Below are 22,497 nucleotides of genomic sequence, written 5' to 3' on the forward strand. Positions count from 1 at the left end.
GAACTCCAGGGGAGACGCCCTTGGTTCCTGCCCGGTTCCATAGAGACAGCGGTGCGGACTGATACATTTTGGGCGCTGCGGCTTATTAAATATATGATAAATAGTCAGTTTTTCTGAGTGACAAATACAATGTGTGGTGGGAGAGCGTGAGAAAAGCCCGACATGAGGGACTGTCACGTTAATGCGTGATACTTGAGAGCTCTGCAAACCATTTAGCAGCACTTATGTGGACGTCTCCTCGGTCGAGCCAGCGTGCCGAACCGTTCACTCGCTCATTTATCTTTAATAACACAACAAAATATTTCAATAATGTCATTAAACCCGGCGACTTTATTACAGTCCTGTTGTTCTGTTTCAGGTTACAGATGAAGAATAGATCAATTCTGTACCAAATCATTAGACATAAAGACATTCAGGTATTTTTCAAACTATTTATTTGATAGTTTCTTTTAAAGTGTGTGACATTAAGCACTTTAACGTTAACCGTTGATCTTATTACACCAGAACAGTAACATGGGAACATCTACAGCAAGGCTTCATGGGGTGACAGACACAATACTGTTCAACTCAAAAGCACCTCCGGGTCAAAGGAAAAAACTAACACACATACACACGTACACATACACACACTCACACTCACACACATCACTACAGAGACTAGCTGGTCTTGTAGAGAGTTTGTGGGATGCTAGCGCTTCAGCTATGACTCATAAGTGCATGGAAAAGAAGGAATGCGTTTCTTGTCTGAGTTCCTCAGCCTGAAGTTTACTCCTTGGAGTGCATGTACAGTAAGAGGTCGGCGACACGGTGGCTGTAACCAAACTCGTTATCATACCTGTAAATAAAAAATAAAAAAAAACACCAGATAAGAAAAGCGTTGCATTGTTAGCATGAGGAGATGTGACGACTTCACACACTGAAGAGTTTTAAATCTTATCTTATACCACAGCAGCTTCCCGGTGATGAGCGTTCCATTACTTATGAAAGAACAAAGTTTCTTTCAACGCTTAAATTAAAGCAGCTGAGAAACTGTTCAACTTCTTACAGAAAACATCTGTTGCTATAGAAACGCTAAGGTACCAGAACGAGCACATTAATACTATAAGGAATCTAGAGCTGCTGTTATAGAAAAGTATATCAACACCTTCTGACCAATCAGGATCCAGATCTCGGCAGTGCCGGGTGTTGAAGTTGTGTTCACTCGGTTTCTGACTTACCAGGAAATGAGCTTGACAAAGTTGTCGTTTAGGGAAATGCCTGCGCCGGCATCAAAGATGGAGGAGTGAGTGTCACCGACGAAGTCAGAGGACACAACCTGAAGAAATAAACAAACAAGACAACGGCGTTGATGCTATGCGGCACGAACGCGGTTTTTATCTGACAAGACGAATCGTTTATCTTTTGACTCACAGAGTCCTCGGTGTATCCCAGAATTCCCTTCAGGGATCCATGGGACGCCTTCTTGACAGCCTCCTTGATGTCAGCGTAGCTGGCAGGGTTGGAGAGGCGGCAGGTGAGATCCACCACGGAGACGTCGGCCACGGGGACGCGGAACGCCATGCCGGTCAGCTTCCTGCAGCACAAACAGGAAAAAGGTTCTCATCCTTTGTTCTGTTAACAAACAGAGAGAAACATCTACGCTTGCGTTCCTCCTGCTGACCCGTTGAGTTCGGGGATGACTTTGCCCACAGCCTTGGCGGCTCCAGTGGAGGCGGGGATGATGTTCTGGTGAGCGCCGCGGCCGTCACGCCAGGCCTTGGCAGAGGGACCGTCCACTGTCTTCTGGGTGGCAGTGTAGGCATGGACTGTTGTCTGTAAGAGACAGAAGCACATGGAGTAAAGAGGAAATGGTCCATAATGTTTATATATTGCTAAATGCTAAATAATATCCAAAGCTACAGAAATGATGCTTACCATGAGAGCCTCCTCGATACCAAAGCTGTCATGGATGACTTTGGCCAGTGGAGCCAAGCAGTTAGTCGTGCAGGATGCGTTGCTGTCACACACACCACCAGCACCCGGGTTATTATTAGTTATTATTATTATTATTATAAACACTCTAATAACATGCACAAAAGTAAAAAAGTCCAGCACTCCGTAATCCTGTGATTTTATTATTAGTTAATCGTGCAGTTAAACTGATGCTAAAGTAAACGAGTTATAATCCTGTCACTTTAGATTAGTTAATAAACTTTAACTAGGTTTGTTCCTGTAGTTTTAACCCCAGTGTAAAGTTGTTTAATACACAGAACTCACCTGACGATGGTCATGCTGGACGGGTCGTACTTGTCCTCATTGACGCCCATCACAAACATGGGGGCGTCGGGGGAGGGGGCGGAGACTACCACACGCTTGGCTCCACCCTGCAAGTGAGACTGTAGATCACACACACACACACACAGACACACAGACACACACACGTGACTCAGAGGGAGGAAACTGAGCTGGTTCTCAATATCTGTGGCAGTGACGACTGTCGATGAGGCTTACAGAGGCTTTGTCGATGCTGAGGAAGACTCCGGTGGACTCGACGACGTACTGAGCGCCGGCGTCACCCCATGGGATCTCAGCAGGCTTCATGCTGAGGAGAAAAGGAAGGAGGAAGAGGAGAAAAATGTTCAGTACAACTGGGGGTTTCTTTTCTGAAACACTCACACACATGGGTTCGATCTAAAACCCCCACACACCCGATCTAAACCTGGTGTTTATGATGTTTATATGATATGAAATGAACTCCATGACAGATACGACGCGGGGGCTTTAATACTGAACTGTATTCAGAACACATGTTTATTGCACTGCTAAACACAACACTTAATAAAAGTCCTGGCGATGTGGACGTGCTGTGGGCTTTTTCCTGTATCTAGAACAGTCTGCATAACAGCGTTTGTCTTCCTGTCTCGCTCTAATACACAAACAGGGTTTCTGTCCTGAAGCCAGACCACAAAGCCGTAGAACAACGGCAGAGGATTTACGGCTCTTCGTTCAGGTCGAGGAAACGGAAAAAAAAAAAAACAACCTAAAGCGTTTCTTCTTCTACACAACGGTCACATAAAAAACTTGGAATTTTTCTTTCTAAGCGAATCACAAAGCATTAAATTAGCTGATTCAGTTAAATCCCGTGCTGCCTCTGGAGGTATGTGTGTGTGTGTGTGTGTGTGTGTGTGAAACCCTCACCACTGGTACACAGCGATAGCCTGGCCGTCCACAATAAGCTTGCCGTCCTCTTGACGCACCTCTCCCTTGTAACGTCCGTGGGTGGAGTCATACTTAAACATGTAAACCTGTAGGAGAACATACACAGTCTGTCACTACACACACACCCACATGTACACGCGCACACACACACACACACACTCGCTCACACACACGCACTCGCTCGCACGTGCACACGCACACACACTCGCTCGCACGTGCACACGCACACACACTCGCTCACATGCACACGCACACACACTCGCTCACATGCACACGCACACACACTCGCTCACATGCACACGCACACACACTCGCTCACATGCACACGCACACACACTCGCTCACATGCACACGCACACACACACTCGCTCACATGCACACGCACACACACACTCGCTCACATGCACACGCACACACACACTCGCTCACATGCACACGCACACACACACTCGCTCACATGCACACGCACACACACACTCGCTCACCCGCTCACACGCACACACACACCCGCTCACATGCACACACACACTCGCTCACACGCACACACACACTCGCTCGCTCACACGCACACACTCGCTCACACGCACACACACACACACTCGCTCACACGCACACACACACACTCGCTCACACGCACACACACACACACTCGCTCACACGCACACACACACACACTCGCTCACACGCACACACACACACACTCGCTCACACGCACACACACACACACTCGCTCACACGCACACACACACACACACTCGCTCACACGCACACACACACACTCGCTCACACGCACACACTCGCTCACACGCACACACTCGCTCACACGCACACACACACACACTCGCTCACACGCACACACACACACACTCGCTCACACGCACACACACACACACTCGCTCACACGCACACACACACACACTCGCTCACACGCACACACACACACACACTCGCTCACACGCACACACACACACACACACTCGCTCACACGCACACACACACACACACACTCGCTCACACGCACACACACACACTCGCTCACACGCACACACACACACTCGCTCACACGCACACACACACACTCGCTCACACGCACACACACACACTCGCTCACACGCACACACACACACTCACTCACACGCACACTCGCTCACACGCACTCGCTCACACGCACTCGCTCACACGCACTCGCTCACACGCACTCGCTCACACGCACTCGCTCACACGCACTCGCTCACACGCACTCGCTCACACGCACTCGCTCACACGCACTCGCTCACACACACTCGCTCACACACACTCGCTCACACACACTCGCTCACACACACTCGCTCACACACTCGCTCACACTCACCATGTACTTCAGGTCAATGAAGGGGTCGTTGATGGCCGTGACTTTAATCCCTTTCTGCAGACAGGCTCTGAGGACCAGACGGCCGATGCGGCCGAATCTGACACAAACAGAAAACGTGTTCAAAACAGAGATCAAATGAAGATAATTTGATGAACATGTGACAGATGCTGGTGTTGCGTTCGCTTACCCATTGATTCCCACACAAAGGTTGGACATGATTACGGCTTAAAGGGTCGCTGTAACGAGTTAGACCTGCAGAAAAAGAAGCAGTTATGTTACTTACACTCAGCGACAATCAGATTTAAACTTTATAATCACACGCTCATTAAAGAGCTGTGATGTCAACTCTATAATGCATCATAATGCTGGTTAATTCTCTGAGGAATAAAACTGCTGCTAAATCCATGAGCCTGATGCCAGTTTGTGTTCAAATAACTTTCGCTGATTTCGGTTAGCGCTCGAGGAGATCTCGTTGTTCCGGCTGTCGTTAGCATTCAGCCGGAGGAACTCGGTAAACTCTCAGGAACTTGGCTCAGGTTCAGGGCTATTGTGTCGATTTCAAAGGAAATAAGAACGAGCTGCTCGGGGAAACTGGAAACACTCCACGTTTACCACTGAATAAATCTTTACAGCTCTGTTAGATGAAGTCTTTAGTTTGTACGACAAACCTTATAGAAGCATAAAAGAGACAAACCGTCTAGAGGGAAATAAAAATGACCCAGAAGTGAAGGTGTAGTTCAGCACTCGCACCCCATGGAGCTCAGATCTCTCTGAAGCAAGTCACCGCATGTCAGAAATGTAAAGCAGTAAAGAGTTACGCAACACAAATCCAAACTACGCCGAGGCCGAGAGCTTTCTCGTCTGACTGTATAAGGCATCTGCGAGATAAACGTGGCCTGTATAAGAAATGAACAGAACCAACAGCCAACCAGAATCCAGACTTTAAGACCGCCGAGGCAAAAGGAACAAAAAGTCCACGCTGCATTACACAAGTGATGCAATCTCCGAGTTACTCGGTTTACTGCAGCAGATGTGCAAGTTCAAGTTCAAGTTCAAGAAACAACGCAATTCAGGACATTACAACATTCATACAGTTTAACGAAACTCCTGAGGTTTAATCTGATCAGTATTAAAGTCTAACAGCACCGAGCAGCTCTCGTGGGTTTTTAAATAAAAGTGTGGCGCCGCTTTCTCACGTCACCTCGTCACGAACGTGGGGAGCATTTAGAAAGAAATGTAACGATGAGCTTTACTCTCGTCGGTCGCTGATGTTTCAGACAGCATGTAGACGTCTGACGAGATCTGATCGAAATCTAATCTAAGAATCTCTGCACTGAAACGCACCCATGACACGTGAGATTCTTCTGTGCTTCGTTCGGCGACAGCCGAAACCATTTGTTCCTCGGTGCGAATCAGTAAAAGCTGAAATCCCCTGGAGCTTAAGCTTTTATCCCATCTGTCGACTGGGACGCGAACACGCTCCCACTGCCCTCGGTCGACGTCGAGCTCACGGTGAAGAGGAAGATGTGAGAGATGATGGACGAGGTCTCGAGTGACCCGGACTTACCTTCGTCGGGTGACGTCCGGCCTGCTTTAAAGTGTCTCGTCTGACTATTTTTAACAGAAGTACGAAAGTGATGAAAGTGAAAAACTTACAAAAGACAAAGGAGCGGTGACAGATTCCTCAAACTAACACAAATCAGTGCAGCAGCTCCGCTTTTCTCTCTCGAGTCAAACTCACTGCCCCTGAGTAACGGAAGACATGGTAATAATCTCTTAATCTGATAAGTGCGTGTGTGTGTGTGATAATCCTAATCTCTCAGGTCCTTCAGTCGGTGCTCAATGTTCCACTACACACACGATGAAGTTGGGATTTGTCGTGATTTCGGTGTTAAAACACAGCTGATGCCGTAGGGAGTAAAACGCAGGTACATTAACGCTCGGTGATGCGACGGTCGATTATCACATCCTAAATCGTTTTGTTTCTTACACCACGGCGATGTAATCCCCATTAACGTTTTCCGATTTACGAACGGGCGACACGTCACGCTTTTTATCCGTTTATATTTACATGATACATTTATTTTTGGTGTAGAAACCGTCTCATCTGCTTCTCTTATCTCACTTAAAGAAGCTTCCATGTCCTGAAGATGACGTTAATGATAATCTAACAGCTCATTTGTTTATTAAAGACTAAATAAGTTTGATATTATCCAGGTTATTTTTTTATGCCTATATGAACGGGCTGTTGCTATAGAAACTATACGACTCAAACCTGTGATTTGTGCCTACGACAATGAACAAAAGACAAACACAAGGCGGCTGCGTTCACGTGCACTGTTGCTGTTCAGCCCCTGCAGTGAGAGGCGTCTGAAATTACAGCATGTGTCATGTGACGTCTGGTGAAGGACACGAAGAACGTCCAGCGCTGCAGTTTTCCTTCCTAGCTTTGTTCACTTTTCCTCCTTCTGCTAACCGCCGAACAGCTGTGTTTCTGTTTATCTCTTTTAGGAGGAGCAGAAGGATGTAAGATCATGTATTCATATGTATAATTATAAATAATTAACATCTTTAAACACCTTACTTTAAGGTTATAAATCACAATGTCTTATTTTTAATATAAAAAATTAATTAATTTAATAATTGTGTCTTTATTTTCTTCCGTTAGCATTTTTGACAGACAGAAATAAGCCCCGCCCCCTGAGGCCGGGCCCGAGGCGCAGCCTTGCCTCTTTTTCTGTAGAAAGAAAAAAGACGTAGGTTGAACCAAGAAATTCGGGTTGTCTGGATAAACGAGGAAGAGACTCGTTACTTTTTTTCATCAGTGTTTCATAGACAGAAGGTTAAAAACGGAGGCTGTGCCACAGCGGGACGTGGTCTGAGAAACAGCCGTCTCGTTCAGGAGACTTTATCTGGGTCGGTCTTCTCCAGAGACGCATCACTGTGAGCAGAGCGAGTTCGTGTCCGGCGACTCACACCGAGGCTGAGAGCCCTTATTTGGGAACACAGTGTGTGGTAAGGGAGGGAGGGGTCTGGCAGCCATGTTGAGGAAGTGCTGTGTCACAGTGTGGCCATTTAACACACCTTCATACCTACTGTGTCCTTTCAGGAGTTGTTACAGCAACACACACCTCACACAGGATACCAGTCATTTCTAAACCTCATTTAAATTAGTGTGTGTGTGTGTAATAAGAGTTACACAAAGTTAGAAAGAACAGGTTGTGTCATCTCACCCCTACAGTCATACTAAAGTTTTCCCTTTCCACTGTCCGTCTCTGTCTCCCACCCCACCCCCTCTCTCCCTCCCCCCGCCCTCTCTCCCTCCCCCCCCTCTCTTTCTCTCTGCCTCTCTCTCTTCCTCCTGCTCTCTCTCTGATTCTCTCTCTCTCTCTCTCTCTCTCTCTCTCTCTGTGCTTCTCTCTCTCTCACACACACTCACTCTCCCTCTCCTCCTCTCGCTGCCTCTCTCTCTCTCTCTCTCTCTCAGTAATTTTCCACAGAGAGCTCAGACCAAGAGCTGAAACACACAACATACGCCTTAGAATAACACACACTCTCATAAAACCAGATATGTACATACTATACGCCACTGAGCCTCTCTGACTGGTTGGTTTAGTGGATGCTTTTCACAGTCGGATATTTCTAGCCGATGGAACCTAAGAGCTACAGATTTGCCCGTGTGTCATTGCTGCAGTGGGGTCAATAAAATGAAGGACAGGAAATAGACACCGCCGGGGGACGGATGTGTCGTTCTGCAGAACACGTCTCATCTGTAGATCAGTCTGAAGCTAAGAATACTCAAAACACTCGAGTATTATATTACTTAGATATTGTAACACTACACCTGCACTGTAATAACACTGTAAAACAATACATTAAACATTAATAGTCATGGATATTAATGATTCAATAGATGGCAACGATTTGACTCCTAGATACACGATTCTCTCTCAAACAATTCTTAAATCCTATCTGGTTATCAGATCATGGTTATCATCCATCCAGCCTAATGGTTTTCATCATAGATGTATGTAATAATATCATGCTTTTGGAAGCAGCAACATGTCACGCTGAAGAGAAAATAAAGCATGAATCAATAGTGAACCGAGTCACGAGATTCACATCAATCTTCAGGATCAGACTGTACTGTATACTAAGCAAGACTAACGTTTTTCGTAATTGATGTAAGTGATAATGTCATGAGTTATAAAGCAACAATAAGTTACACGGGAAAGAAATGAAAATAATAATGCATCGTGAATCTGAATCAAAATGACGAATCGAGTTCTTGATTCGATTCGTAATCTGTTATTAAAAGCTGATAAAAATAGTTATAACTGATTATTATATGATATTATAATGATAATTATAACTATGAAGGCAGTATGAAATGTTAAAGTGGAATAAAGAGGTCAATTATATCGGATATAAAGAGAAGCAACGCCCCCTCAGCAGAACCGACTCATACCGGTTAGTTTGCATCAGCATCAACGGTGCCTGATATTTAGCACGTACACATACTGCACCATTCAAACCACAAGTGACTCTATAAAGTCCATCAAATTCAATTAAAAAGTCAAACTAATTCCAAAGGAGTCAATTTACGTAATAAATGATAATATTTTAACCGTCGGTTTCTCCTACATCGCTCGTTTGAGTGCAGAATTCAGAGCTGAATCATAGGCTGTGTCTCAAATGACTGACATCTTGACTTTAAATGCACTAGGTAGGGCGCTTAAGTGCGCACCGTTTCATTCGGCTCCAAGTGTGCGTTTGTAGGGAACGACGATTAATTTGGGACGCGTAAGAGGGAAACGTTTCTCGTCTGACCTTGACGGTGGATGAAGACCTTCATGGCGGATGTGAAAGTCTACACACGTCGAAATACTGATGTAGAAGGGTTAAACATATTTACTCCGAAAATGTATTACTTTCTTGTGAAACTATAAGGAATAAGAAGCCATGATACTATGATGATGATGATGTGACTGCTTGTAGTGAGTGATGGAGAAACATTATATATACATATATTAACATTATATACTCACTGACCGTCTTTATAACTATTTGTGTCATAAAAAGCACAAACCTCTGACGGTCCCTCTGTGACGTGATGACGCAGCACGCGTTGAAGCACGTACACGACAATAATTACCTCAGAATATGGACGGATTCGGTGTAAACGCACAAACTGCACGTTTAAACACTTCCTCTAGGTTTCAATGCTACAATGCTAATTCATTCTGTTGTACTTTTACATCCAATCCAGGAGTCATAAACACTTTATAACTACAGCCAACAGCTTTTTTTCCTTTATGTAATTGTGATTGGTTCTTTATCGTAAATCCGTTTGAAAAGATAATGAAGTCTATACAGAAGTATAATAAACCGACTTACCTCCGTGTGATGCTGCAGCTACACTGCGCTGCTTCCGTCTGGCGCGCCCTTTTATATACTGCGCACGTGCGCAGCTCTGGTCTCCCTGGCAACTTGACGTAAGGAGACCTTGCGCACGAGCGCACTGTCACGGCTGTGATGGGTACAACGTGGAGGGCAAAAGAACGACGAGAACGAAATGCGTCCAAATTCGTGCTAAATGATCCCTTTTATGAACCTTATCTCTATCAGCAAACATTAAAATTGGTCAAGAAATCGATATCGATGATGATTACATTTTTTTAGGAAACTTAATGTGTTTTTTTCCCGAAGTATCACAGTATTACAGACATGTTTACACACGTATTTGTTAAAACGAGTATTTTTATTTGACCGGATCCCAATTTGCTTCTTGCTTCCTGTAAGTGCACTAGACGTAATAACAGGCAGCCATTTTGTGCTGTCACGTGACCCTGGATGCGGGTAAAGGCAACGTGTAGCTCGTGCTACATTCCGTTGTGGTGACGCACGTGCGCACGGTACACGAGCGTTTAGTACAGTGCGTTATGGACATTTACATGTCAGTGACTGGTTTAAAAAGATGGAAAAAGAAAACCCTCTCTAAAAACTCTAGGATTTACGAATCTGTGCATTTAAGAGCCTTCCAAATCTTTCCAAATACATTACTGATGAAAACTCATTAACAGACTGGAATACGATTGGCTCTTACGTTTTATGACATCACAACACGCCTGTTCTGCTTGTTTACTGAGATTTTTAGTACCCTATTCATTTCTGTCAGTATCCTTTGCCCACTTTGTAAGCTGGAAGTGTGCGTGGAATTGTTGTAAATCAATTCAAACCTACACATATCATGTTTATTATTTTATTAAGAAAAGAAAATAGTCAGATACAGGCACTGTGTGAGGCTAATTCTAGTCAGTTTTCTTTAAATAGGACTACACGAGCAATTATTTCAGGGAAGACATGTTAGTAGAAGGTATAAAATAAAATAAATCATTATCTGGAGAATTAGGTGTCATTCTCCGACACCGGATAACGCCAGCGTCCTCTCAGTAATACAGCTCCTGATCCCACCAGCCTGTTGAAAACATGCAGAAATCAGAACATCAGTCTCGCTTTGAAATCTAGTTGTTTCATTAAAGAGATTTCAGAATGAAGTGTACTGAAATACTCACTGCCTGGGTGTCTCCTCACGCCTAGTTTCCTTATTTCATCATAAACGAAGATCAGGATGCCGTATGGCACCGGAATGAACCACCACTGCACCCTGGAATAAAGACAACAGACACAGAGTTATTGATAATTCAAAATTTCATCACATGTTCATACGTCACTGCAGAAAATATACATAACACTGAGGGAAAAAACTCTAAACTACCTGATAGGCATGAAGTTGAAGATGTTGGGCATCCCCGGGCAGTAACACAACAGGTTACCGAGACACAGCTGGAAGACTATCGCAGACACAAGCACCTTGTTCCTGTATGAAGAGCAATAAAGACATAAATCACACAATCATAATAACATCATCATAATACAATCAGCATATCACATGTTTATATTACTGCGTTCTCTTTAACATGCTATCTTTTCTATTAAGTCGTAACTTTCGCAAGACAGATGAGGTTACGCTACTTTACACAACGATCTCCATTTAAGAAAAATAAGACATGCTGCTGTGAGAAAGAGTGTTTCCAGCTACTATATTGTAGACCAGGAAGGAACTCGTTTCACAACATCAACATCAATATGGCGTTTCAACAAATTTTCATGAGTCATTCTTTGATCAATAAAAAAGGATGGACTAAACTCTTCAGACTGTACAGTTACAGTATAATAATCCACTTCAGGGTGGAAGAGTAACCCTGTACGTGACGCCACATTGTCACTAGTCATTTTAGTGACCTCTAGTGGCTGGGGACTGCTGTACACGCTTTGAGAGACTATTCCAGGATAGAATAAAGATTATTTTTGTGTAGCGGTCCTCTCCAACTCACCTGAAGAAACCCTGCTGGAAGACCGACAGGCGGCGAGTTTTCCTGATCAACACATCAGCAATCTGGCAGATCTCAATACTGACGAAGAAGACAGTGTAGCAGGTGTACTGCTGATACAGACGCTGACTGTACGTCTGGAGGAAATAAAAGTCACAGCTGAAGATCCAACAGAGTATTTCTGGTTCCACTGCATATTATGTGTCTCTAATATACAGTATGATGTAGCTGCTGATGAACTAACAGGAATAACAGTACAGTAAATGGAAATAATATGACATATAATATGATATCGTAATAATAAGGAAATAATAAATAGGTGCGTGTTCAGAGGTGTGAATGGGAAAGTCACTGACTCTGAAACCACATGCACATTTTAGCTTCTAAACCACGTTAAAAACACAAATAAGTTAAATACGATCATTTCTTTTCTTCTCCTGCGCCTCTGATGATTCTAAACACACTTCACACTACAAAGAATTTCTATAATTAAATCTTTCTCTTTCTTTTCTTTTCTTTTCTTTTTTTTATCTTTTATCCTGCTTTATGCTACAGTATGTAAAGTTCAAACTTGTGTATTATGAGTAAATAATAAAAAACAACTTGCTATGCCTTCCTTTGTACGCACTTACTGTAATCTCTCACTGTAATCTCTTACTGTAATCTCTTACTTTAATCTCTTACTTTAATCTCTCACTGTAATCTCTTACTGTAATCTCTCACTGTAATCTCTCAATATAATCTCTTACTGTAATCTCTCACTGTAATCTCTCACTGTAATCTCTTACTTTAATCTCTCACTGTAATCTCACTGTAATCTCTCAATATAATCTCACTGTAATCTCTCACTGTAATCTCTCACTGTAATCTCTCACTGTACGCTATCACTGTAGTCTTTCACTGTAATCTCTCACTGTAATCTCTCACTGTAGTCTTTCACTGTAATCTCTCACTGTAATCTCTCACTGATCTCATCTGTAGTGAAGATTTCACTGATTTTGAGTAAAGGCTCAGTCGTGTATTAAGACTCATCGTGTTAGGACTGACCCATTCCTGTCCGTAGCTGTCCTGTAGGTCTTGAAGTTTGACGTCTTCCCACTGAGAGCGAAGGCCCACACAGAGCAATGGGTACCAGCCCTCCTGAGCCATCGCCGCAAAGTAGTCTGTGAAACCTGCGAACGACTGGATCGCTCCTGAAGACAGGAAATACAGCTGATTTTGATTAAAAAAAACACGTACAAATTCAAATAAAAGGAAGAACTAAGCTTTAATGTTAGAAGCCTACACACCGATCTGAAAGTAGGAGTAGGCGGCGAGGGCTTCGTTCACCAGCCGGTCCCTGCGTGGGTTCCTGGGTTTGAGATGCATGATGTCGCTCTCCGCTTTCTCGTAGGCCAGAGACACCGAGGGGAACTGAGACACAGGACACGTCATTGAAAGGTACAGGATTCACACGTCACAGTGAGACGAAGGCGACAACACGGCGCACACTTACGATGTCTGTGGCGAGCTCGATGAAGAGGATGGTGATGCAGCCCAGAGGCAGAGGCACGCTGACCGTGATGTAGATGAGATACGGAGTCAGCTCCGGAATGTTCTTCGTCAGAGTGTAGGCGATGGACTTCTTCAGGTTATCGAAGATAAGTCGACCTACCGAGCAGAACGAGTTAAACAACCGATCAAGTTATTTTGGGTGAATATGTAATATTAGGTAAGCTATAGATAACGTTTCGATTAAACACTCGGTCATAGCAAATAAAATCTGCAGACAAAAATCCTGCTTATCTGAATAAGCCACATTCAACATCTATAACAGTCAAAACTTCAATACATTAAACCATTATTAATATATTATGACTTATTTAATTCCCACTATATGAGCAAAATAAACAATTATATTGTATAATAAAACACAAATCCTTAAATAGATGAATTCGATCGATTATTATTATTATTATTATTATTATTTTTTACCTTATCATCATTGTGTCACGCTGAGATTCTCTCTGGATTTCATTAACATTATATCTACAGTTTTTTTTATTTAATTATTTTTTTGTCCTTCTTGTTGAACCCACCCTGTTCGACTCCGGTGACGATAGAGGCGAAGTTATCGTCCAGCAGGATCATATCCGCAGCGTTTTTAGCAGCGTCGGAGCCGGCGATACCCATCGCAATACCGATATCTGCCTTCTTCAGAGCCGGAGAATCGTTTACTCCGTCACCTGTTACTGCTACGATGGAGCCCTGATAAAGGGACAGGTCCATTGATCAGATTCACCTCATTAACAGACCTTCTTATGCGTACGACGATGTGTAGTGACTTTCTTTTAATTTGATGTAGAGACATGAGCAGTATTTAATATAGAGTTTTATATCTACGACAGTGTTTCAGTATTTAAATGAACAAGAGAACGTACAGGTTGTCGATCAACTGTTATTAAGTCCTTGTTAGATTTATGCTGATTGACAGGTGTGTAGAAACGCCCACTTTTCCTGATTAGTTGCTAGAAAGTGTAAAGCTTGACAAGTGGAGTCTGAGTACTGATTACTGATAAAAGGTGTTAAACGTGGTAGTCTATCTCACCAGACGCTGGCAGCTCTCCACGATGATGAGCTTCTGCTGAGGAGACGTGCGAGCGAACACCATCTCCGGGTGATTCCTAAGAGCTTCGTCTAAATCATCGCTGCTCATTTCCTTCAACTGACCTCCGTTAATTACACAAGCACGAGCGTCACTGTGTGAACAAAGAACCACAACAAACCCATGAGGATGGGCTATTAGATGAGTAAAGCTGTCAGAGTTGGTTATGACTGATGTTTAGAGTTTAACGCTTGGATTCGGGTTGCGACTTCAGAATTATTGGCACCCTTCAAGAGAATGTGGAAAAACATACAATACCCACAAATCGTTTAGATTCGAGTTTTGGAGGTTTTTGAAACTTTTGGTGAAAACTGAAGAGGACGTCCACATGGACAAACCTGAGAGAATGAAGAACTATGAAGAGAACTATGCAGCATCTGGACAGCTTCATATCGCATGCCTTATTCATGCTGTAGATTCACGTCTAATTGTAATGAAGGGTGCCAATAATTTTGAATCTGATTGTAAACAGCTGCAACTGTCAAATAAAAGAAATCCTGGAATACATTTGATGACTGAAGAGTATTATCTGTGTTCTGCTGTAATCACAGCGACGTGACCCCTGTGAGGTGTTGTTATGAACAGTTATAAGAGATTTATAAAGCATGAGTCGAGCTTCACCTCTTCTTAACCTGCTCCACAGGGATGCGCAGTCTGTTGGCGATGTCCTCCACCGTCTCACTGCCCTCGGATATGATGCCCACGTTTGCAGCGATCGCCTTTGCTGTGATGGGATGGTCACCGGTAACCATGACGACCTACAAATCAAAATATTATATTAATGATCAAGAAATATTAAATATACTATTATTATTATTATTATATACAGAATATAAAATAAAATTATCTTAAAATGTATTTAATTAATTATCTGTATCAAGAAAAGTAATTAAAAAATGCGTAAATATTATTTTTATTTAATTCAGTAATATTTTATTAAATAAATGTAATTATATGTATAATATATACCAAAATTGTAGTTAAAAATATTAAAAAAAAGTATATATATATATATATAATTTGTCAATTAAATTAAATACAGTAAAGCAGGTTGTTGTGACTAAACTTTATTCACTCAGATGAAGTTCGATGTTCCTTCTTATTGAATAAAATCTATAAGGTCTGCTCAGGACCGAACTCACTCGGATGCCAGCAGTACGACATTTCATCACAGCGTCTGGAACAGTGGCTCGAGGTGGGTCGATCATGGAGATGAGGCCGGAGAAGCAAAGTCCAGACGTGCTGAAGTTCATTTCATCTCCATCGAAGCTGTAGCCACGAGGAAACTCCTTCTCATTCAGGTACAAGTGGCAGAAACCTGAATAAATAATAATAATAATAATAATAATAATAATAATAATAATAATAATAATAATAATAATAATAATGTTTGAGTTGAAATGGAATTACAAAAACAGAGCAGGATAATGTGGGTGCCAATACTTTTCAGTCTAGACTCGGGACCGCTTCATCTATCACTCAAATTTTAAGACGAAAGCATGAATGTGGAATTTGATTATTCTTATTATTATCATTCATTTTATTAATGTATTTACAATGTTCATATTTATATAATATTTATATATTTTTTGTTGGATATTTAAGGATGGCATGAACATGAGCTGTATAATATTTATAGTGTCCTCAGAGACACTTTAGAGTGAACACATGTCTCACCCAGCACTCTCTCGCCCAGTCCTCCCAGGTCCATGTAGGCAGTCTGGAAGGCTTCTTTCCACTGCTCGTCCAGGGGAAGCTCCTGGCCCTTGATCAGGATGGTGGAGCAGCGTTCCAGGATCCTCTCTGGCGCCCCCTTCATCACCAGCAGGTAGCGCAGGTCCAGCGGGTCCTCCAGCTCATGTATTGACAGCTGGATACCACAAGGGGGCAACAGTGAGAAAGTGAAATGGGGAAAAGACTACAGACGTGCGGTATTTTTAATGTTCTAACAGAAAGATGGCAGTTTGTGGTATACCTTCAAATGTTAAAGGTAGACAAGGAACAGAGTGTATGGAGAGGAGGACAGAACAGTATAGTGAGAAGTATAGAATCTTGCTGAAATAATTATTTTCGGAAATTGTGTTATGATTTATTAAACATAATTTAAAAATAATCCTAATATATTTTAGGCCTTGGTGTCTATGGAAAGGACATATGTACAGTTTATGTTCATGCAGATCTGGCAACCCTGTGACAGGGCTACGTAAAAGCAGATCAGAGCTTAATCTCACCTGAAACTTGTTGGTGGAGTTGAAGGGAACCTCGCAGATCTTTTTGAACCGTGCTCTGTAGTCAACGATGTTCCCTATGGTTAACTCGGTGAACTTTAACAGCGCTGTCTCAGAAGCATCGCCCACCACTACCCTCTGTACAGTGCAGAAGGAAGGTTTATATACACTACATATAAATATATATATATGATTCTGAACATGAGCCTTAATGAGCAGAATATTCTCAAAAGTCTCGTCTCATTTCTTACCCTCCGGTTTGTGCGGATGTGTGATTTATATCAAGCCTCTTGAACATCATAATTAAAATGAATATTTCTCCGATGTTTTTCTCACCTTGGGGATCGGCACTGTCTCCTGATTGGGTTTGAAAAACGCCCGATTGCACAGACTCGAAATTCGTCCCAGTGACCTCCAGGTCTCTGAGGACTGGTCAAAACTCTGACCTACACAAACACGACACAGTGAGATCTTATTAGGTGTAAAATCCTTTCATTTGTTGTACTGTATTTGTATCATTTTTATACTAAAATGTATTATAGATTTTTTTCTCCTGTGAAGGGTGCCAATAATTATTGAGCGGACTCTATGTCTCTGGAGCAAAGTCAGCTTTGTAGTTCCGATGTAGTAGGAGATTGTAATGAAATCAGATCCATCACCTGACTGGTCCTCGGTTGTGTCAGCGGCGTGGATCACGTTGTCAAACCACAGGTGAGCCACCGTCATGCGGTTCTGTGTCAGGGTTCCCGTCTTATCCGAGCAGATGACGGACGTAGAACCCAGAGTCTCCACGGCTTCCAAATTCTTCACCACACAATTCTTCCTGGCCAGACGTTTGGCTGTCAGGGACAGACACACCTTCGGGAACACACAGGTTACACCGTAAAGCCTCATAAATAAATACCGCATATAAACATCTCCAATGAACATCATTATTTATTATTTATTTGTGTAGTTAACGGCTTCTTACGTAACACGGGATTACGACACATCCAGGAAACATTTAAAGGTCACGTTCACATAACAGAGATTGTGTCAAGGACACGGTGACTTTGTAGGAACATGACTTTGTAGGTACATGACCTCCACTTCTCCTTTCTTTTTACTGGCCTTACCGCTATACGCTGTTATTTATGGTCTCTGGGCCAGCAGGGGGTGGCATTGGGTTAGGGTTAAATACAGATTTTCAAAAAAAAGATTGGATTATGATTCACATGATATGATATGACGTCATGCGGTCACAACGTCCTGTGGTGTGAAATGGATCTGTGGTGAAAAGAAACTGAAATGATCTGACAAACCGCTAATTGTAATAAAAGTAGTAACTGATATCAGATTACTGAGATGTGATGGAGATCATAACGAGTCTGTTTGGGCCAGAAATCGGACCAAATTACTGGTGACAGATGACCTGATGGTCAGTTTTTCCACTTTCTAGCTTCAGCTTGTTGATTTAATCAACCAATGGAGTGGCTAATACGCTAGCTAGCTAATATCTAGTACGGTGTTTGGCTAACCCGAAGTTTTACCAGTATAAATGATTTCACGTCTTTTTTTAAGACTTACAGTGACAGTTGCTAGAAGTCCCTCGGGCACGTAAGCCACCACAATAGCCATGAAGAAGATCATGGCCTCCAAGAAGGCGTAACCGATAAACATGGCAACCACAAAGAAGGTGAAACCGAAGAAGATGGCCAGGCCAGCGATGATGTCGACGAAATGCTCGATCTCGATGGCGATGGGGGTTTTCTCATTGCCCACTCCTGAGGCGAGGGTGGCGATGCGTCCGATGATGGTGCGGTCGCCGGTGTTGATGATCATCCCTGTAGCTACACCTGACCAAGCAGACGAGACACTTTATCATCTGCAGTTGTTGTGAATCACTTCATGAGCAGCATCCAGGATGAGCGGATGTGTTTGTGTGTGTGTGTTTGTGTGTGTGTGTGTGTTTGTTACCCTCTAAGCAGGTCGTGGAGAAGAAGGCGATGTTGCGGGTCTCCAGGGGACTCTCATGTGTACACTCCGGGCTCCTGGTCTGAGGCTCTGACTCTCCAGTTAGAGATGAATTATCCACCTAGGAAAAGGAAAGGTGATTAACGGGATGTTTGGTGTCTCTTTAAAGTGCTTTGGGATCAGATCTGAACAGAGTTCTGCACTGAGGCTACAGTGGACACGTTCTATCTAAACTTTGTAGATTAGCTTCGGAAAAGTGTTTCTACTGAGACATGAAGATGGGACCTGATGGACAGAATTCCGTGTCAGAAGAATGAATCCATAGACTTAACCTGCCTTGTGGTGGTGAAGGTGGTGAAGGTGGTGAAATAATGCACTTTATGAACGTGTTCTGCTCACACACCTTACAGCTCTGTGAGGTGATGATACGGATGTCAGCAGGAACCCTATCTCCTCCTTTAATCTCCACCATGTCCCCTACAACCAGCAGATTGGCGTTGATCTGGGTCTTTTGGCCATCTCGGATCACTGTGGCTTGCTGGAGGGAAGAACAGACACGCTTTAGGTTTGTTTAAATCCCTTCGTTCCTGCTTCTAAAGGATGAGCTTTCCAAAGCAGGTAAAGATTTTAATCGGTAAACGCTCATTAACGTAACAATCCGTAGGGTTTTTTTCTCTCTGTGATTAATTTAACAAGATGCAGAAGATGTTCCACTGCTATAAGCACATGTCTAACGTCTGGTGGCTTCAGGATGTGCTCTTAGCTCACCTGTGGTACCAGGTTCTTGAAACTGGCGATGATGTTGGTGCTCTTGAATTCCTGGTAGTAGCCAAAACAGCCGGTGACGACCACCACAGCGATGAGAGTGATGGCCAAATAAAGCTATAAATAAATAAATAAATAAATAAATAAATAAATGGAAAGGATGAACAACTCGAAAGAGAGGAATATAAGAGCAGACTGCACAAAGTGTGTTAGAGCTAAACACACACACACACACACACACACACACACACACACACACACACACACACACACACACACACACACACACACACACACACACACACACACATACACGTCTCTGTATTCATCTGAACACCATCCCAAGGTTCAGCCCAGGGCTTCTTCTGAAAAGGAGATGTTTTTGCTCATGTTGTAAATGCTACATAAATGTGTCCATATTAAAAGTCTTCTGTCAATCAACACGAGGCTTCTGTTACACAGACATGAGGATTTTTTTGGCTAAGCATCGCCTTCTTTTCCCCAATCTGTGGTTTCTATCCTCCAAACCGAGGCTTCGCCCAAGCTGAGGATCCTTTTGATCCTCACGAGGCTTTTGTCGCTCAAACACAAGGTTCTTCTGCCCAACCTTTGAGCTGAGCTTCTTCTTTCAGGCTGAAGCTCCTTTCTCTTATTTTTCCCAACCTGAGGCTTCTTTCTCTTGTGTGTTTCTGATAAAGGGATTGGGATCTAAACTAAAATCTAAAATTCCAGGCGTTGGGATTCCTGGATCCTCGGTTCGATCCTGATTTGTGTCTGCATGGGATTCCTCCAGGTTCTCCAGGTTCCACTTACCAACTCAGAACATTTACATACTGTAGACAGACCGACTACATTAAATCACATCTCGATCTATTCGGTGTGTCGAAATGTAGCATGTCACCAAAACCTGGGCTGAGTTCTCACTCACTCACTCACTCACTCACTCACTCACTCACTCACTCACTCACTCACTCACTCACTCACACACTCACTCACTCACTCACTCACTCACTCACACACTCACTCATTCACTCACTCACTCACTCATTCACTCACTCATTCACTCACTCACTCACTCACTCACTCACTCACTCACACACTCACTCATTCACTCACTCACTCACTCACTCACTCACACACTCACTCATTCACTCACTCACTCACTCACTCACTCACTCACTCACTCACTCACTCACTCACTCACTCACTCATATCTTCTACCGCTTATCCGAACTTCTCGGGTCACGGGGAGCCTGTGCCTATCTCAGGCGTTATCGGGCATCGAGGCAGGATACACCCTGGACGGAGTGCCAATCCATCACAGGGCACACACACACTCTCCTTCACTCACACACACACACACACACACACACACACTCATTCACTCACACACTCACACACTACGGACAATTTTCCAGAGATGCCAATCAACCTACCATGCATGTCTTTGGACCGGGGGAGGAAACCGGAGTACCCGGAGGAAACCCCCGAGGCACGGGGAGAACATGCAAACTCCACTCACACAAGGCGGAGGTGGGAATCGAACCCCCGACCCTGGAGGTGTGAGGAGAACGTGCTAACCACTACGCCCCCCCCCCCCAATCCCGGGCTGAGTTAGTTATATATAAATAACGTAATAAAATAACACACAGTTATACTGTAGTCTAATGTAATAACAGAAAGCTCTCACGTTGTCGTAGCTGCCGATTTCACCCTTCGCACACTCGATGCCGAAAGCGATGAAGCAGATGACGGCAGCGACCCACATCAGACACTGCAGACCTCCAGCCAGCTGCCGAGCGAACTTCACGTACTCGGGGGTCCCTTTGGGGGGCTTCAGCTCGTTGGGGCCGTCGCGCTCCAGGATTTGCTCCGCCAACCTCGAGCTCAGACCCTGCAACAGATCATACAGGAGACGCAGCACAAAAGCCCAGAGTTATTAACATGATATTAAAGGTGTAATAACAAAATGAACACCCCCCCAAAAAAAAAACAAATAAATAAATAAATGAATAAAACAAATGAACTGCACACCATTTTGTTATTGTTGTTATCTGTTTAGTCTTCTATAGGATTCAAAAGTGGCATTTTTATTTATTTATTTATTTATTTATTTATTTATTTATTTATTTTAATATTATTAATCTTCATGTTCTTATTGTCTTTATTCTTTTTTTAAATTATATTATTCTTATTTATTTGTTATTCTTATTTATTTTTTTTATTTGCTTTTTGAACGGTGTGCACTGAACACATAAACGTCAAAAAAAGAGAAAGAAAGAAAGAAAGAAAGAAAGAAAGAAAGAAAGAAAGAAAGAAAGAAAGAAAGAAAGATCAACACTTCCTAATGTTTTGGATTTTACGTCTTCTGATTGTTAAATATTTAACATTTCTTTTCGGTATTTCTTCACATTTTTTTATTTAAACATGTCTCTCGTGTTCGTGTCGCTGCGGTGAAGCGAATCTTACTTTGTGAATACTTGTTGAATATCTCTCCTCCAGTTCCTCGATCGTGATCTCGTGGTCGTCCTGCGCACAAACAAATGACGATGAGATTTGATCACAAACGTCGGAGTCTCTCTCTGCGGAGACGCTCGCACGGGTGTGAAACCTTCCTCCTACTCACAATATCCATCTCCCTCTTCATGTTCTCTATTCTCTCCTTTTTCTTGATTTTTTTCTTTTTCTTGATCTTCACGTCTACGTCACCGTCCATTTTGTCCATCTCCACAAACATCTCGTAGGAATCCTGTGAAGGACAGAAGAAATGCTGGCTGATCGGGAAAGAGTGACTCGTTACTTTTATTTCATTACTCGATCCTTGCCTTTATTTTGCTCACCGTTTTATTCATGATGCTCAGCTCGCTGTCCAACTCGATCGACGTCCAAACCTCAGAGATCTTCTCGCCCGAAATCGTGAAAACGTCCTCGGTATCCCACAGACACCGTGTTTCCCAAAAGCAC

General features: G+C 43.2%; 2 protein-coding genes across 2 annotated transcripts in view; both read right to left on the reverse strand.

Moving 5' to 3' along the window:
* Positions 1–417: 417 nt before the first annotated feature.
* Positions 418–10,035, reverse strand: gapdhs (glyceraldehyde-3-phosphate dehydrogenase, spermatogenic). Its single transcript, XM_027157785.2, has 11 exons — positions 9,947–10,035; positions 4,737–4,801; positions 4,550–4,646; positions 3,178–3,284; positions 2,491–2,581; positions 2,257–2,375; positions 1,915–1,996; positions 1,661–1,812; positions 1,411–1,573; positions 1,218–1,315; positions 418–835 (listed from the first exon to the last, which is right to left on the reverse strand). The coding sequence occupies exons 2-11, from the start codon at positions 4,763–4,765 to the stop codon at positions 766–768; spliced, it is 1,008 nt and encodes a 335-aa protein (XP_027013586.1). The 5' UTR covers positions 4,766–4,801; positions 9,947–10,035; the 3' UTR covers positions 418–765.
* An 807-nt stretch (positions 10,036–10,842) lies between these two features.
* The window catches only part of LOC113649694 (potassium-transporting ATPase alpha chain 1), an 11,667-nt gene continuing 12 nt past the window's right edge, over positions 10,843–22,497 (reverse strand). The window contains exons 1-23 of the mRNA XM_027157602.2: positions 22,374–22,497; positions 22,160–22,282; positions 22,003–22,062; positions 21,224–21,427; positions 19,537–19,650; positions 19,172–19,306; positions 18,772–18,889; positions 18,382–18,650; positions 17,475–17,673; positions 17,152–17,261; positions 16,819–16,953; positions 16,265–16,457; positions 15,730–15,905; positions 15,209–15,345; positions 14,531–14,681; positions 14,022–14,190; positions 13,439–13,593; positions 13,233–13,356; positions 12,991–13,136; positions 11,947–12,080; positions 11,328–11,429; positions 11,125–11,216; positions 10,843–11,027 (exon numbers count right to left, since the gene is read on the reverse strand). The exon at positions 22,374–22,497 is cut by the window's right edge and continues 12 nt beyond it. Coding sequence (XP_027013403.2) covers positions 10,999–11,027; positions 11,125–11,216; positions 11,328–11,429; positions 11,947–12,080; positions 12,991–13,136; positions 13,233–13,356; positions 13,439–13,593; positions 14,022–14,190; positions 14,531–14,681; positions 15,209–15,345; positions 15,730–15,905; positions 16,265–16,457; positions 16,819–16,953; positions 17,152–17,261; positions 17,475–17,673; positions 18,382–18,650; positions 18,772–18,889; positions 19,172–19,306; positions 19,537–19,650; positions 21,224–21,427; positions 22,003–22,062; positions 22,160–22,282; positions 22,374–22,385 — 3,087 coding nt within the window. The 5' untranslated portion in view covers positions 22,386–22,497 and the 3' untranslated portion in view covers positions 10,843–10,998. The remainder of the gene's footprint in view (positions 11,028–11,124; positions 11,217–11,327; positions 11,430–11,946; positions 12,081–12,990; positions 13,137–13,232; positions 13,357–13,438; positions 13,594–14,021; positions 14,191–14,530; positions 14,682–15,208; positions 15,346–15,729; positions 15,906–16,264; positions 16,458–16,818; positions 16,954–17,151; positions 17,262–17,474; positions 17,674–18,381; positions 18,651–18,771; positions 18,890–19,171; positions 19,307–19,536; positions 19,651–21,223; positions 21,428–22,002; positions 22,063–22,159; positions 22,283–22,373) is intronic.

The sequence above is a fragment of the Tachysurus fulvidraco genome, chromosome 25 (assembly GCF_022655615.1).
Source record: "Tachysurus fulvidraco isolate hzauxx_2018 chromosome 25, HZAU_PFXX_2.0, whole genome shotgun sequence".
Lineage (NCBI taxonomy): Eukaryota > Metazoa > Chordata > Actinopteri > Siluriformes > Bagridae > Tachysurus > Tachysurus fulvidraco.